At 28.5% G+C, this 18307-nt stretch overlaps 4 protein-coding genes and 1 non-coding gene across 5 annotated transcripts; 3 read left to right on the top strand and 2 right to left on the bottom strand.

Moving 5' to 3' along the window:
• The first annotated feature begins 1257 nt into the window (after window positions 1–1257).
• LOC131176259 (small nucleolar RNA R71) lies at window positions 1258–1364 on the top strand. The gene has a single exon (XR_009146383.1). It is a non-coding gene; the product is annotated as a small nucleolar RNA R71 (small nucleolar RNA).
• A 4812-nt stretch (window positions 1365–6176) lies between these two features.
• LOC110641383 (uncharacterized) lies at window positions 6177–6774 on the top strand. The gene has a single exon (XM_021793082.2). It carries the CDS (start codon window positions 6225–6227, stop codon window positions 6609–6611), a length of 387 nt encoding a protein of 128 aa, XP_021648774.2. The 5' UTR covers window positions 6177–6224; the 3' UTR covers window positions 6612–6774.
• Window positions 6775–10933: 4159 nt separating this feature from the next.
• LOC110641381 (uncharacterized) lies at window positions 10934–11552 on the bottom strand. The gene has a single exon (XM_058141017.1). The coding sequence runs from the start codon at window positions 11452–11454 to the stop codon at window positions 11245–11247; it is 210 nt and encodes a 69-aa protein (XP_057997000.1). The 5' UTR covers window positions 11455–11552; the 3' UTR covers window positions 10934–11244.
• Window positions 11553–15452: 3900 nt separating this feature from the next.
• Window positions 15453–17511, bottom strand: LOC110641394 (uncharacterized). Its single transcript, XM_058141016.1, has 2 exons — window positions 17088–17511; window positions 15453–16019 (listed from the first exon to the last, which is right to left on the bottom strand). The coding sequence occupies exon 1, from the start codon at window positions 17316–17318 to the stop codon at window positions 17109–17111; it is 210 nt and encodes a 69-aa protein (XP_057996999.1). The 5' UTR covers window positions 17319–17511; the 3' UTR covers window positions 15453–16019; window positions 17088–17108.
• On the top strand, window positions 15875–16130 carry LOC110641392 (uncharacterized). The gene has a single exon (XM_058141015.1). The coding sequence runs from the start codon at window positions 15875–15877 to the stop codon at window positions 16085–16087; it is 213 nt and encodes a 70-aa protein (XP_057996998.1). The 3' UTR covers window positions 16088–16130.
• Window positions 17512–18307: the final 796 nt, after the last annotated feature.

Raw genomic sequence — 18307 nt, 5'->3', positions numbered from 1 at the left:
AAGAGAGCACTACACTCCTCTGTTAATGCCACAGTTTCATAATCTTCTAGTCTCCTCTTGTTTGATAAAATTTCTTTCAAGAACTTAGCATATGAGGGCATTTGAGAAATTGCATCTGTAAATGGAATGTTAATGTATAATTTCTTCAAAACTTCCAAAAATTTCTCAAACTGCTTATCTAGCTTTGCTTTCTAAAACCTCTGAGGATATGGCAATGGTGGTTTGTACGGTGGTGAAGGCACATACTTTTCTTCTTCTTCTTTTTCAACTTCCTTCTTCTTGTTTGCTTCCTTATTAACTTCATCATGATGTGAAGTAGATTCATTCTTGTCTTCATCTTCTTTCTTCTTTCCTCTTCTACCTCATCTTTCTTTTCATCTCCCACAATTTTCCCACTCCTTAGGATCACTGCCTTACAATGTTCTCTAGGATTCTCTGGTTGACTTGGAAGTTTTCCTTGTGCTTTGCTAAAAGAGCTTGCTTGTTGAGCTATTTGGTTTTCCAACGTCCTGTTATGAGTGGCAAGCTGGTCTTCCTTGAAGTTAATTGTTGAATCATTTCTCCTTATTTTTGTTGAGCAGTTAAGAAATTCTCCATCATAGACTTCAAAATTGAATCTTGGTCTGAAGACTAAATTGGTGGTTATGGAACAAGTGCATTTTGATTCCTTTGTGGTGGAAATCCAGGTGGTACTCTATTTTATTAAAAATTCTGCTGTTGTTGCTAGAAATTAGGAGGTTATTGATAATTCTGCTACTGTTGTCCTTGTCGACCTCCCCAAGAAAAAGTTAGGGTGATTCCTCCTTGCTGGATTATATGTAGTAAAAAAAAGGATTACCAACTGGCTTCTGATTGTAATTCCCAACAAAATCAACTTGCTCATTTCCAAATTCTTGCCCATAAGAAGGAAAATCATTGATACAATGCATATTTCTTGCACTAACATCTTCTACATGACTAGATCCTCCAATTGAAGAATCAACCTTCATGCTTAACTTACTAATTTTTCTCGTTAAAGCATCAAATTTGGCATTGAACTTACTCATGGCATCTAACTCATATACACCATCTGATGGCTTCTTCATTTCATTCCTTTCACAGCTCCATAGATAATTGTTGTACGCAATTTTATCCAATGCTGAATAAGCTTCGTCTTCTGACTTTTCTATAAGATCACCTCTTGAAGATGCATCAATTATACTTCTAATTACTGGAGAAACACCATTGTAGAAATGTTAAACTAGCACCCATTTAGGGATTCCATGATGTGGACATCTCCTTTGAAGATCCTTGTATCTCTCCTAAGCTTCATAGAGACTCTCATCATCCCTTAGTCTGAAAGAAGTTAATTCATTTCTCAATTTTGCAGTCTTGCTAGGAGGAAAGTATTGAGCCAAGAAAGCTTGTGACAACTCATCCCAAGTAGTTATTGAACCCGGAGGTAATGAATGCAACCACTCCCTAGCACGATCCTTCAAAGAAAAAGGAAATAATCTCAACCAGATGGCATTATCTGACACTCCATTTATCTTTAGCATGTCACTAATTTCAAGAAAATGTGCAAGGTGCACATGTGGACTCTCAGTAGGACCTCCCCCAAACTATGATTGTTGAACCATTTGACAAAGTGAGGGCTTCAACTCAAAGTTGTTCGCTTCCACTCTAGGCCTTATAATACTTGGTCTAAAATATTCAAAACTAGGAAAAGCATGATCCTTAATTGATCTGTTGTTGTTGTTGTTTGCCATAGCTTCTATCACTTATTGCTCTTGTTGTTGTTCTTGCTGTCTTTGAATTTTGAGTTCAGCTTTTCTTCTTTTACACTCTGCTCTTAAAGCTTTAGCTGTCTTTTCAATCTCAGGATCAAAAATTAAATTAATTTCTGCACTTTTTGTCCTTCTCATATAAAAGATATGTACCTGAAAAACCAAAACAAGAAAATCTCAAAGTAAAATGATAAAGAAAAGAAATTAAAATAAAAAATAAAGTGCCCAAATTAACCAAACAATCAATCATCTAACATCAAACAAAAATAAATCCCTGGGAACGACGCCAAAAACTTGATGCGTACTCCACAAGTATACGGGTCTATCTAGTAGTAAAGAAAAGATATCATCCACAAAGATTTGTTGTTTGAATACCAAACTATAAAAGTCACGATTATTTGGGCTATTGATAATGTGTGCAAAAAATTAGAGTAAAAGAAGCAGTAAATTAAATTGAAAAAATAAGAAAATTATAATAAATTAAGCAATTAAAATTCTAAGCACTATAGTAATTTACTAAAATTTTAGCAAGTAATTAAAGATTTAATTAATTAATGGCAAAAATTGATTCCAGATTTAAGGTTCATGAAGTAAATTTCATTGGGATTTGGATAGGCAAAGCCAAGATTAAGGAAAATACAAGTTTGAAGGAAGTTGATTATGATTTCCTTTAATTTCTCTTTCAAGCAAACTAAAGAGTGTTTTAAAGGAAACTAAATCCCATTCTCATGCGATGTTTAATTACCAAAAACCTTTTAAGTACTTTAATCAACTTGAAATTTCTCTTAACCCACTAGTTTATTTCTAACACTAGGTGATTAAGTTCATTATCTTGATTATCTATCATAGATTTTCACCTCTTGGTTCTTCAATCTAAGATCAAGAATAAAACTCAAAGGGTACCAACAATGTGTATGTAAATAAGCACACAAGATAAGAATCAAAACTTATATATACTAAAATCTGATTAAAACCAGTTCAAATCCACAAATAAAACTTAAATTATTATACCCAACTCTAAAATCCTAGGTATCTACTCACTCATGCTTGTATTTACAAGTGGTAAGTACGAAATAGAGCAAGAAAATATGAAAATAAGACTAAAATAAAAGAACCCAGAAGAAGAGAATCTAAATCTCTGAAAATGGAAGCTGGAAACATCATTCTGCAGGTGTTCTTCCTCCGAAAATGGCATGGTTCCTTCTTTCCTTCCTCTTTTGATTTTTCTCTCTCTTTCTCCTTATGGTAAAAATGAGAATATGATACTTATATATTCCCTTAAGCTTTGCCCTAAAAATGGTCTCTAAAGGAATAAAGACAAAAAGTGTAAAAGATGTGAAAAGAGAACATTTTTCCATGTCAGCAAATCTGTCAGCGCCATCTCACATGCCTCATGTTAATTCAAGTTATTTTTCACATGCCTCATGTTGATTCGGAGGAGGAGCCTTTGGATTCTGCACGACCAGCTACACGGGGCATGTTGAAGTCCTTGAAACTTTCGACAGATTTTGTTCTAAAATCTCTGTTTACACGACCCACTACACAGGGCATGTTAAAGTTTTTGAAACTTTCAGCGTGTTTTATTCCAAAATCTCTGTCTGCACGACCCAGTGTTGAATTTACATGCCTCGTGTGGATTCCTGCTGGTCGACTCTTTTCTTCATACGACCTTCAACACAGGGCATGTTGAAGCCCTTGAAAATCTCGGCTAGTCTTCTTCCTTAGGCAAATTTTTTTTCATTTTTCACACTACTTTAAGCTTCCAAATCACTTTGAATTCCTTCTATATGGATCTTTTTGCCTTTAAACCTTATTAAAACCTATCAAAAATATTAAAATTCTAAACATCAAATATAATGAAACTAAAATTAATAAATTAACTAAAATAAGCATTAAAAGCATAAAATTGCTAAACTAAAAAAGACAAAATGGATGCAAAACTATCTTAAAATACCTATATAAAATGGGTATATTACCCCAAAAAAAATATTCTTCAGCTCAAACTACACAAGAATTTGCATTTGTAATATTTGTATATAATCATTTACACAACTCTGACCAAGACCAAATTGTCATATATATTTAATAAATCGCAATTTTTTTAATAAATTCAAATCTTTATTATATAAAAATAACAGTTAAGCATCTGTCTTGTAATTTAAATAGTTAAGAATTTAAAGTTTTTGAAATATTAAAAATGGGTTTATTAAAAATTTAAAAGAGGTGATTAAAGAATTTTCTGCTTTTGTAAATGAAAAAAGCCCTAGCTAGGAATCCCAACAAAATGAGGAGTAGTGGTATTGTAGAGACGTGACAGTCAGTTGGAATATCTTTTCCATGACTATTCCACGAACATGATAACGTTATCGCTGTCTAGTGCATGTTTGAGCAAAGCAAACCAAGCCAACTTGCATAACTACCCTTAACCGTAGCTCAATCTATCGTACAAAAAGTATAAAACCATAAAGCATACGCGCACGTCATTTATACATCATAATTAAGTACTTCTATTACATGGCGTTATATAGGTCATTCAGTTCGTCAAAACAATTGAAAAGATTTATTTATGTCTACTTTATTATAGATTTAAAATGTAAATACATATATCTCACTTATTTTATATATAAATTTTAATATATATATTTTGTGTTAAGTATACGATAAATTAAATTTAAATAAAATTTTTTTAAAAAAAATTATCATAAAATTTAATTTAAAATAAAATTTTACATGTTTTAATCATAAAAACATAAAAATAATAAAATAATTTTTAATTTTTTTTAATATTTAAAATGATTTTTTGAGAATAGCATTTTTTTTTTTAATTCCTTGAACCTCAATGTCAAAAGGCCTATAGCGTTTCTCAATCGGATCAAAAGATTGTATCGAGTTGATGATTTGGTGCAGAATATGTCCATGCAACTAAGGATAAAATACTTCAATTGGTTGCATGAATGCATTCGAAAGAATTATTCAACTCATGAAGTTTCTTCAAACAATTAAACGAATATTAGTTACATTGTTTATATTTTGAAATCAAACGTAATGTTAAGCCAAAGCAAATTTTTTGGACACAAGATTGTTAATCTCCAATCTCTTTCACTAAATTTGCATATTTTTTTCCCCTTTTGAAAAAGTTTTCTCTGAATGGGAGTTGGGAAAGTGCTGAAAGAGACACTGTTCTTATCGGTCGTGGAAATTGTTGAATTTTGTTCTCAACTAGGACAGCACTTTGCAATGTACAAATAGTAAAATTATCCATTAGAAAATGAAAAGGTAACCATTACACATTCATTTCGTTGGAATATGCCTTGAGCATAAACTAAACTAGAAATCTAATTCACTATACTATACAAACCCTCCTACGATTCTTAGTCCATTTACTGCCACTTAATTACAAGTGGATCCTGAAGTTGACAATGCGTTTATCTATTCTTACCTTATCCTTTGTTGTCTCACATTGACTGGATTTCTAAATATAAAATCTTAGCAATCCCTTTCTTAAATTAGGTCAGTATTAGAGTTAATTCTTATCTAAATGTTGTACCACTCGTAGATATTCAATCTTATAAACTTTATACTCTGAATATTTATATCTAAATATGAAAAAGGAATTTCCCGCATTAATTAGATATAAAATAAGATTTCTAAATATAAAGATTTGAATAATCCTTTCTCCTCTTCAATTAGCTTTTAATATTGAATAAGACCATATTCATTTTCTCTGTGTCCTTATGACAAAGCAATACTACACATAAAAGAAAAAAAAAAAAAAAATATATATATATATATATATATATATATATATATATATATATATAATTATAGATTATTAGATTTTGTCACTATCCAATAAACGAAACTAAATTCTTTGAGGCTTGAACAAATATTAAAAGCTGTCAATATATTCACAATAAAATAATGCATTTTATATTAGTAATCAAATGAAAAAGTATAACTCGAATTCAAATAATCTGAATCCTCTCAATTTGATTCACTAAATATAAAATACATAAGTTGCTATTCTCTATATAATATAATTTTTTTTTCTATACTAATTTAATATACGCATAAAATCTCATTTGAATTAACTGTCACAAAATAATAATAAAAATAATAAAATAGCACCTAAATGATTGTGGTGGAAGCATAAGAGTAGTTTTTCTTTATCTTTTTTTTTTTCCCACATCTTAAAAGGTAACTTTTAATTCAACTGGTTTTAATTAATTATTAAATGGAATATATATCTTAACCATAAATCCCAGATATGGGGAAAGATTATGCTTCCAAGATATTTAGCTTTGATAGGGACCACAATACCCTCCAGAATCCAGAATTCCAATGTCTATCTGTAACCCCAGAAAAGTATTATATATACACCCCATCTCCTCCACTGGAATAATCACCATTACTTAGTTTAGTGATATTAAGCTATTTCAGGTTATTGCACATCATCACATGGAGTCCAACCGCAAGCGCAGAGGGTTCATGAAGGGCAAGTTGATGCCATTCTACCGGTCGCCCAAGCCTTCTTCACCAAACCTGCAGTATACCAGCAGCAAGGTCATTAAGCCCAGTCAGTCTTCTCCTTCAACTCCTTCTGTGGGGTTTTTCGTCCACCAGGACTATATCATTGCTCCACCAAAGCAGAATAAGGTCTCTTTCATAATACCACCAGCACCTGACAGCAATCGAGATAAGTTGACCCCGTTCGATAAGGTATATGGAGTCCCTGGTGATGAAAGTGTGGATATCAAGGCTGCTTCTTACATCTCTTCTGTTCAAGAACGTTTCAAGCTTGAACGAAGCAACTCGGAAAGAATCAAGCATGAAAATTTTCAGTAAAATCAAGATAATTAATTAATATTTAACTTATATCCTGCTACGTATGCGAATCAGGATCGATTAATAAAGAAATATATAGTTCAGGGTCTATAGCTGGGCTAATGCGTTTGTACTGCTTAATGAAGTTAATTATTGAGGTTGGTCAGAAATATTTTACCTTAATTAATTCATTTGATCCTTGATCTATATCGATGTGCCTTACTACAAAATTAAATATGGAAATTAGTGAGAAATATCTCTGCTCTATTTCATTGCTAAAAGCTTATAAGAATGGTGGATGGAATTTTTCGTTACATATATATTTCTTTTAATCAGTCGCCAAAAGAGGGCTTCATCTGCATGCATATTGGAATCAAATTCCTTGGGTTATGAAAGTTTCTACTTTTGCATTTTAAAAGAGTAATTTAATTTATAAATTTGATTTTGGAGTAGAATTATTTTGGACAAATTGTAGGGGTGATCTTGGGTTGGTAAGTGTTTAACTAAAAATAGAACCTTGCTCTTTAAATTTCTTGGGTAAGCACTCATTTTAGAGTGCATATATCTGGCATCTTCTCTTTGGAGGGATGTAAAGGTCCATTTTATCTGGAGATTCAGAAACTTGGCTGGAAATGGTGTCCTTGTTAAATTCTGGCATGACCCTTGGGTTAATTAGTCAATCTCCTCTGAAAAATATCTTCCTTGCCTTTTTAGTTTGGCTGCTAAATAAAGACTGCTTTATTGCTGAAATGGGAAACTGGAATGAATTTGTTTGGAGTTGGCAGCTTAATTGGAGGAGGAGGTTGTTTGTGTGGGAAAGAAATTTTGGTGAACAACCTGATTCATGCGAATATATGATTGATGTCTTCAACCTCAGTGGAACTAAAAATGATCGCTTAATTTGTAAATTTGATACTAGAGGGAATTTCTCAGTTAAGTCAGTTTTGTGTGAGTGGATTGCCCAGCCTTCAAATCTTTCTTCTTGGATTTGGCATGAGATTGCTTCCCCTAAGGTTGAAATTTTCTGTTAGCTTTCATGTCAAAGATTGAGTTGAAACAAAAAGCTTGTAATTGTCCCTGTCGACTCCTCACTATCTGAACCCTTTTGACTCCATTTTCATCTTTATTGATCTCCATTTCATTTTCTTAATTTCTTCAACTTTCATTTGTTGTCGCCTCTCTTGCTCGCGGTCTTCTCATTTCTTTTGTCGTAAGCTATTTTCATTTGCTGTTAATTATTGAATTGTGATACGAATTGTACACTTACATTTGTTGTTTGTCACTGTCAAAGATTTGTGCTTTGAATTTGTTATTAATAATTTAAATTTTGATTTGGGATTGTTAAATTATATGTTGTTGGAATTTGCTCGGAGAAACGAAAACCAGCGTTTCTTGAAATATCCATTTACATTAAGTTTTATTGAATTTTTTGAGAAAGCTTACTCTCTTCTTCTCATGAAACAGCACAAGGAAGCAATCGTCTTTTTAGTCCTCAACTATAGCATGCCTTCGTTTCTCCAACTCGGAGGTTTCCAGCTTTTTATTGTTGTTTACTGGAACAAGAATCTGGAATTTTTAATGTCAAAACGAGATTTTCATGTCTGGTAAATTCTTGAATCCACCTAGTTTCTCTTTTTTTCCGGCAGCCTAACCCAACAAATTAAAGCAGGCCCAAAACAGGCTACAAGCACGGCTAGTTTATGTGCTGATCTTTTCAAAAAATATATATATATATCAAATAAATAAGAAAAAAAAATTATTAAACCCTTTAAACAACTTGTCATGTAACATTTTAAGTGATAATTTTTTTATAAAATATAATTAATTTAATTTTATAATAATTTTTTTATTTTTTAATAATTAATTATTTAATTACTTTAAATTATAATAAAATTATTAAATTTATTAATTATGTATACATAAGTTATAAATTATTAAATAATTATCCTCTCAGCACTATAATAAGTAATTATTATTGCTAAGTAAGTTATAATATATAAACATATATTTATTTCCTATACTTATAAGTTTATATAACATACACTTGTATATTTTTATGCTTATGTAATTATTGATATTATTTTTTAGAATAATATCATAATATTAAATAAAGATAATATTTGAATATATTATTTTTTTAATATATTAAGAGAATATAAAAATTTTGATATTTTAAAATCTGAAAATGATAGTATATTTAATTAAACTTAAATTATTTTATTATAAAATTTAAAAATTTTATATTTCAATTAAAAAATTAAGATTATATTAAAAAGTATAATTTTAAATATATTAAGTAACACACAAGCATTTAATTAGTATATATATGAAAACTAAAGATTCAAAAATAGTTAACAAAAACTTGATACTTGTATTTATCATTAATTTACATAGGCATAATTAAAAATAATAATTTTGACAAAAAATTTTAAAATATTTAGAATTTAAAAAGTTTAAAATATTTAAAAATTTTAGCTTATCTTCATTATAAATCTAATTATTGCATTAAATTATGCATAACTTGAGAATTTGATCTTAAAATATATAATATATTTAATATAAATATAATTTCAAAGTGTATATATATATAAGGAATTAATAATTTATTTTATTAATAGCACATATAAAATATAACTAGTATGAATAAATATTATAATTTCAAAATAAAATATGAACAAAAATTATAATTATTACATATTTCAAATTTGTCATATATATATATATATATATATATATATATATATATATATATATATATATATATATAAATTCAAAAACTATTAAACAAAATTTGATTCTTATTTCCACCATTTTTAATATATGACATTATTCAAAAATAATAATTTTTTAAAAATTTCATTTTAATCTATTTTTTTTCAATTATAAATTTAATTATTAATATTAGATAATGCTTAATTTAATAATTTTATCTTTAAATTTATTATTATTATTATTATTATTATTATTATTATTATTATTATTATTATTATTTAAATTTTCAATATATGATAAAATGAAAGAGAATATATTTAATATAAATATGATATATGTCTATATATATATATATATATATATATATATATATATATATATATATATATATATATATATTAAGAATTATATATTTTTTAAAAGAAATTAATAATTTATTTTATAGATAGTACATATAAGGTATAATTAATATAAATAAAAATTATATTTATTACATATTTTAAAAGTTTTCAAATTATGGTATTTTTAAAATATATAGTTAATATAATTTCAAATAAATATTGTATAAAAAATACTTGACATAAACAATTTATCAAATATAAAATATGATTGCTTTATAGTTCTTTATAATTGAATATAGACATATCACATGTTCACTTCTAAATTTTAATTTTCTTTGTCTTTAAAAAAATAGAAATATTTTTTTATAATTAACATTAATATAAAAAGTTTAAATATATAATTAATAATTAATAATATTAAAAGGATAGGCCATCTAATATAATATAATTATTATATCTAATCTATTATAATCTAATATATATATATATATAAAGACCCAAAAACAATTAATCACAAAAATAATTAATCAAAATTTGACATCTATCATTAATTGAAAATAATAATTTTATCTAAAAATTTCTTTTTAACTTATCTCTATATAATTATAATTTAAATATTGATATTTGATAATGCTTAAATTAAAAATTTTATTTTAACTAATTTTAAAATTTCATTTTAACTTTTTTAATTTAAATTATTTACTACTATTGGATAATGCTTATAATTTCATCTTAACTCAACTGAGTTTGAAATTTTTTTTAATTTATTTTTAATTATAAATTTAATTTTTATTAGGCCTATTGCTAGAGTTAAGAATTAAAATTTGATATATTATGAGTCCCCTTTAAAATGTTAAATTCATGAGACATTTTCAATTTTATTTCCATGTAATTTTTTAAAAATAATTTATCAGATATATTAGTAAATTATATTTTTTATTTTAGAAATACTCAATCTTTAATTATATTTTTACTTAATGTTTTTACATTATTTTATATTATCAAGTATATTAAAAGGATTTTATACTAATTATATTTTGAGTAAAGAATTATAATTTTATTTTTTTTAAATCATTATTTATAAAATTTCTCTTACCTTTATTTTAATTCAGTTGATTATTTCAGTTTAAATTATTGTTTGGAAAAGGGATGTAGTCTCAGTGGACATAATTTAGTATTAGTGCATCCTAATAATAATAATTAATTAAATTAAATCTCAATTAATTTATAAATAAATAAATAAATAAACATTAGTTTTAATTATGCAACATAACCATTAAACTCAGTAAGTAAAGGAAAATAATATATATAATATCAGCTGTGATCTTATAATATGTCTAAACAAAATAATTAATCAAAGCATGTAGAAAATGAAGAACATATAAAAGGAAAATAAAGAAATTAAAACAGACATATAGAATTAGACCAAGAGCTTACTTACTAGGAAAAGAAACAATTCAAAGCACTTAAAAACCACAATAGAAGCATAGTAATCTATTCTGAGAGAATCAGCTTATCGGAGAATACCAGCCAAATACAGCAGCTAGAGAGGAATAATACAAGTAATAATTTGAGTATTTGCATAGATATATATAAATGAATTATCCTGTGGTGATGTGAACACCAATGGCGATGAGGAAAATGGTGATGAGGCCAAAGAAGATGATGGTATGGACAAAGACAGAAGCTCCACTGGTTTGCATGTTACCGAACTCCACCACTCGCCCCTTTCCTGGTAGCTGGAAGAGCAACCCTGGGGATAGCACCACAAAAAGAACCACTGCTACCACAACTGGCCCCCAATCCGCCATGACTGCAAATTAGAATATGTAATTGGATATAAGTTTTTGGGGGAAAAAAATGCATAATGGAGAGAGATGGTGGAGGGTGGAGAAACACAATAAGCAAGAAATAAACTATTAAGGACACAAAGAAAAAGTTAAAAATATCATTGGATTAAACGACGCTGGCCTCTTTATATTTCTTGTCAGACGGCTTATTGATCTTCTCTCTCTCGACGGCTCTTGCTTTGGTTATTACGTGTGACCAAATCTATATTATTGTTCTTGTAAGGATTTCTTTCCAAACTGATTGCGACTATTTTAAGAAATTTCTCAAGATGTTTGTTACTGTACTTTATTATCTCAATTAACTCTTGTCAAAATTCGAATTCAATACATTATAACTTTGAATTCAATACATTTGATAAGACATAATCAAAGAGGTAAAATAATTATATATTTTGTTATTCTATTTAATTGAATAAAATAATTTGAATATAATAAAATAATAATTATATTATATAATTAATTATACTTTAATTAATATAATGTCCATTATATATAAAAATAAATATAATCATAATTACTTTTTTTTTTTTTTCATTGTCACTCGACATGGCCATCGATTTGGAAGAGTTCGGGTAGGAAATGATGGTTTTAATTCATTAATTAAAGGGGATGGAGACCAAAATGCTTGGTCCTTGGTTTCAATTTATGGTCTCGGTTATAGGATTGGATATAATATGATTGCAAATGCTGAGAAAGGTCTCACCAAGCCAGGTGAGATCGGTAATTAATTGCTACGCCCTTTTATTTTCTATCATTATATGATTCTGTTGTACTCCGATTACCATTATCTGCTAGTTAAGAGTAGAATTATTATCTCCTAACACCTAATATTCAAGTACGTGTACATGTTTGTGAATTAAAGGGTATTCAATGTTCTAATTTTTCTGGTTTAGATTGCAATAATTATAATTGCTCGTGCCTTTGAAGCATTATGAATAGAAGAAGTTAATATTTGATTGCGACTTCACACCATCATTCAATGGGTTCTGGCCACTATTCAATTCATGGGTCCTTTGCTTTTCTGGTTCTTTTCAAAATGAGAAAGAGTTGTTGGATTGAGAATTTAAAGATGGGTTAGACGAGAAAATCTCCAGGCGTTAATTTTCGTTGCATCATTAGGAATTCTTCAAATTTACAAGTACCTCCCATTTCGCTTTCTCATTTACTTGCTTCTAATATGCTTTCTTCATTTACTTTGTCCCATCATTTATAGGAACGCTGGAGGGGACTAAAGCCCTACAGAAATTTAGTCACAACGAGTAATTTTAAGATTTTGTATTCACTTTGAATCTTGAATTAACCTACTTTGGATTGTTCAAACTTAGCATAATTTAACTCTTTCTGGTCCTAGAGGATCGGAATTGATGAACTTGCCCACAATATATAGTTTGAGAATTGAAGTGAGGCCGGGGAAATGCATAGTGAGAAGCGGTACCGGAGAGTGAGGGTATATGAGAATTTGGTAAATAGAATAGCAAAATACCATTGCTGTTTTTTTTTTTTTAGGGTGTGTTGTTGATGGCGAGTAAGGGATTGGAGAAGCTATAGGGATCTGATTGGCATTTTTGAGATGCATTGGCCATAAGTTGTCGCCACATTAATCAAATTGCGTCACTAATATTTGTGTCAATGATATTTTTAGCAACGCAAGGGATGACTCTTCCTTTTGCATCGGTAAATATTTAGAGATGCTGATTAGCTCACCAAAACACAACTAATTAGCTGGGCTAGCAACTTGTTTTGTTGCTGTGAGAGCTTTGGATATACCGACATGGATTTGGTCCTGTTATTGAGGAACATGCTTGGGAATTAAGTACTTGGGCATTAAAGAAAATGCCGAAGCCCCCAACAGTTAACAGGAGTAAAGTAACAAGTTTCTTCCATCTTGAGGAAGCATAAAACTTTCTATGAACACGTAGCAAGCAAAAGGGAAAAAATAGGAGATATCTAAGGTGATTTAGGTGGAGTACTCTAGAGAAGTTGCTTCGATACTTGAATCAGTTAATATGATATGTTGGGGAAAAGATAATTATATGCAGAAAAGGATTGACGGGTTGACGAAGAAAAAGAAAATAACTCTCACTTAGGGCTTGCCTGCTTATATACAATGAATGCACATTTTGATAATTTATCATGATGCCTGGTTTAGGTGCATAAATTAAATACTAGGCCTATAATCAGGAGCGAAGCTAGAAAATTGAGTTATGAAGTCAAAAAAATTATTTTATTCAATTTTGAAGAAAAAAAATATTATATATAATCATAAATTATTTATTGAAAGAAAAATATAATAATGTATGTAAATTTTCAATATATAAGAATAATTAAGTAAAAAGAAAATAATTTTATAAAATAATAAATTCTTGTTATAACCTTAAATTTACAATTGTCTTATATGAGTTTTGATTTTCTGAAAGCATTACTTGATTGCTTCATTTATCAATGTTATGTAAAAACACATTTTAATATATGCAATTAAAAAAATCATTCAACGATCTCTCATTCAATTTCGCAATCCAAATTTCATAATTATATTGTGGAAAATAACTTTTCTAACACTTGCAATTGTAATAGATAACATTAATGCCAATTTCACAAGTAAACAAATTAATAAATACACTATATTTTTAATTGTCAAGACAATAAATATAATAATAATTAATCTAAATATTAATTATTGTACAATATATATAATAATTGTCAAATTAACTAATAAGCCTAAATTTAATAAATATAATAATATTTTGAAAATTTTAATGAGTAGAAGATAATTTTAATGGAGTTATATGAATAATTTTATATATATATATATATATATATATATATATATATATATATATGAAAATTGAAAAAAACAAATAAGTTAGACCAATTGACTCGCTCAACTGTAAATCAGTATTGCCTATAATCAGGAAAATTTTATAACAAATTTATTGTATTGTATGTATAGTAATTTAATTTTAATTATTAACTATGATAAAGTTTACAATAATTATGATAAATTTATTATACTTACAATAAAATCATTAAATAATATCTCTTACTATTAACAGTCGCTCAGAATCAGCCAGAATCGCAGTGCATCAAATCCTGGACATAATGGTAGGCATCAATCCGCCTACACCAAGTCGGGTGGTGTATGGTGAACTTAGCAAGCTGATTGGTGCCCATTACCCGAATTTTTATTTGGTGTAACTATTATATATATAATAGTTTAATTATAATAGATGATTACAATAAAATTATTATATATATATATTAATCTTATTATATAATTTTTTTCTATTAATCGAGTGTGTACACTTAATAAATTATTAATTATTATTTTAATTAATTAAAAACATAATAAATCCCACATAAAAAATCATATATAACCGTTCGGTTTAGCCTAATGTAAAGAATTCAGAATTTTCTGCATATAAACGCCCTTCACCATTCAAAGGTGAGGTTTTAACTTATCAATGGACATGAGCACATTGTCATTAATCTTTTGCTTTTGTCATTTGTCACAGATCAAGAAGATGGAGAATTATTATATAAATCGGAAATATTAAAAAGTAGAATTTTTTTTAAATAAAATATATTTTTTTATTTTATAAAGATGAGATTTTTATATTCAAATATGTGTAATAGGTATACTCAATAATTTCTCAAAGAAGACTGATCTTTGGTTTTAAAGAAGATAAACCAACGAAAAAATAGAAAGCATCTAAATCTGAAGACGAATTATTGGGAACATTTGGTGTTTATACACCATTTCTCACACGACCCATGAGACCCATCTTTAAAATTAAGAAAGAAATTATATTTATTTTTATAAAAATACTATTTTTTAATACTCTTGATATATTTTAAAATCTTCCATGCACTGAACACAATTATAATAGTAATAATACACCACTCAAAGCATTTGCGTTACACCTAAGATCAGCTAAGAGGAGGAACTTTGAACATGCTCGGCCCTAATTTGTTTCTTTTATTATGGTTTCTTTAATAAAGGATCCTCATCTTCATCAATCTCTAAAGCCAGAAAAAAGAAGCCTTCCAACGAGTAATTATTTGTAGTGGGTGAAAGAAAAGTTAGCTTCTTTCTTTCTTTCTTTCTTTCTGTCTTTCTTTCTTTACATACCCATAAAGGAAACCCACCGCAGACGCATACCTTTACTCCCCTTTAAACCTATCCTCTTCTTTCTCACTAAGTTTCGCATCACCATCTCCTTAATCAGGAAGAAAATTAGTCTCATTCCTCTCAGAAGGCCCTCCTACATATTTGAATGCACATCCCTGTCTTTGCTCATGTTTTCTTGAAGCGAGAGATTCCAAAAATTCGACATCTCCTTCCAAGAGGCTGTTTGCGTGTCAGAAAGAGAGAGAGAGAGAGATGAGTGCCGATTGGGGACCAGTTGTTGTAGCAGTGGTTTTGTTCATCCTATTGTCACCGGGTCTATTATTCCAGCTACCAGCAAGGATAAGGGTGGTAGAATTTGGGAACATGAGCACAAGTGGAATCTCCATTCTGGTTCATGCTGTAATATATTTTTGCATAATCACTATCTTGATAATTGCAGTTGGTATCCATATACATGTTAAATGATTGCAATACAACTACTCAGCCAAGGTTGGCTTCTCTCTCTCTATCTCTCTTAATTTCTTTCCTATTGTATTACCTTTTCTATATACTCTTCCCTGCTTTGCTCTGTCACATCCACTTGTTAATCAATTATCCAACTTGAAAGCCTTGAGTTTTAACAACAACATCACATTTACATACTTTTACTCATTATATGATGTTTTTCTCTCATTATTTTTTCCCTCACACACACACACACACACATATATATATATATATAGAATAATCTCATAGCGGCCAGCAATTTAAATCCCTTACTGAAATGCAATTTCCGTGAAAAATTTACCTGGATTTGTTGATCATGTAACTAACTAACTAATACATAAATATATCACGCATCTTAAATACTCAATAAATCAAGTTTAGGCAAAAATTTCCCCACACGTAGCTCTTCATTTTTACTTTTTTTTTTTCCCAGTCTGCTTACTCCACTAGCTAATTAATCACTAATCAGTACCTCTGCAAATGTAATCTCCCTGTTTAGAAACTAGAATAAGATTTAATTTAGTTGATTTTTTTTTTGAGAACTTTAATTTAATTGATTTTTTTTTGGGTTGATAAAAAATATTTTTTTTAATCAATTCTGAATATGAAAGAATTCAATGATTATTTTCCAACAAAGCTAATATGTTTAGGAGAAACACTAATGTTTATCGAATCGAGAGTTTCAACTACCAAGCAAGTGAAATCAAAATGAAAATGAAAAATCACTAGCTGCTTTTATTCCCTATTCCCAATTCCCAAATGAAAGATCTATGATCTTAGCTTTGTTCTGCAATTCTGTCTGAGTAATCAAATTAATTAGCAGCCAAACATACTTCATAAAACATAGTCAGTTACAACGATAGACCATCTCTTTTTATCCAAAGGAAAAAAAAGAGAGGAAAAAAAAAGAAAAAAGAAAGACAAGGCATGGCAGGCACAGATCTCCATGATGCAGAACAAGGTGGTCGCAGAGACTTACCGGTTGAGTATTGTTTCATGATCATCCAGTATAGATGTGAACATGAACAGCCAAGATGAGAATAGCGTAGAGAGTGAAAAAGATGAGAGTGTGAACAGCAATAGCCTTGCCGTTAGTTTTCATGCTTCCAAACTCCAGGTGGCGGCTGTGTCCGGGAATCTGAAAGAGAAGTCCCGGAGTCAGCAGCACGAACAGAACCACACCAATCAATACCGGCCCCCAATCGGCCATTAAATGGAAAGATGGGAGATTTGGTTGCTGTTTGAAATTTTGTTTTGTTGTTGTTTCAGATTAAAGAGAAGTGAAGTGAAACTGTACAAGCGACTTAAATGGTTAGCTTAAAGATGAGGCCATGGCTCATAGGTATCGGAGCGAGCGAGTGTGAAGGGGGACAGTTGAGTTGGAATTTGGGAACTGGAACTACTGCTCACAAAGCACAAAGTAAAATAAAAAAAAAAAAAAAAAGGAAAAGCACGGCAAGGACAGCGATTCTTTTTTTGCGCTTCACTCGTCTAGAGTCGGTGCACGTGAAATTAGCATTATCAGTTTTATTACACCTAGTTAATTGGTTGAGCCACGTCATTTCTAATTAGAGAATTTTTTTTTAATAATTCATCAACCAAAAATGACGGATATATATATATATATATATAATAAAATTAATTATTTAATTTTATATTTAAAAAATATATTATTTATTTTATATATTTTATTTTTATTAAACACTTTAATCCTCTATTAATTTTTTTCATTAACTAACATTATTAAATTATTATTTAATTTTTTTATTTTAATAAAATTAATAAATTGATTTTTATATTTTAAATAAAATATATTAATTAATTTTTATAATTTGATTTCATTAACTATTTAGTTTCATAATTATTTTTTATGCCTAAATTATTCTAATCCTCTCTATTCTTTTCTCTTATCTCCTTTTTTTTTCTTTCTCTATCCACTTTTTTTTTCTTTCTCTATCCACATTTTTTTTTCCTTTATGCTCACACTATTCTTTTCTCATTCTCTCTTTATTTTCAACTGTTGATAAAAATGATACAAGTTGTTTACACAAAAAAATTAATCAATTTCTTTAAATTTCTAACTAATTAAGAAAAATTATTTATCAATAAAAAAATATTTAAGAAATTGAAAATTTTTAAAAAAATATAAATTCATAGTTAGTCTCCACATAATAAATTTTCTATTTTTATCTAATAACA

The sequence above is a fragment of the Hevea brasiliensis genome, chromosome 18 (assembly GCF_030052815.1).
Source record: "Hevea brasiliensis isolate MT/VB/25A 57/8 chromosome 18, ASM3005281v1, whole genome shotgun sequence".
Classification (NCBI taxonomy): domain Eukaryota; kingdom Viridiplantae; phylum Streptophyta; class Magnoliopsida; order Malpighiales; family Euphorbiaceae; genus Hevea; species Hevea brasiliensis.
The sequence above is the reverse complement of the archived record's forward strand: the minus strand, read 5'-3'. Positions and strand labels throughout refer to the sequence as shown.

Coding starts and splice junctions, on each gene's coding strand:
- LOC110641383 (XM_021793082.2), top strand. CDS start 6,225: ATGGAGTCCAACCGCAAGCGCAGAGGGTTCATGAAGGGCAAGTTGATG.
- LOC110641381 (XM_058141017.1), bottom strand. CDS start 11,454: ATGGCGGATTGGGGGCCAGTTGTGGTAGCAGTGGTTCTTTTTGTGGTG.
- LOC110641392 (XM_058141015.1), top strand. CDS start 15,875: ATGAGTGCCGATTGGGGACCAGTTGTTGTAGCAGTGGTTTTGTTCATC.
- LOC110641394 (XM_058141016.1), bottom strand. CDS start 17,318: ATGGCCGATTGGGGGCCGGTATTGATTGGTGTGGTTCTGTTCGTGCTG.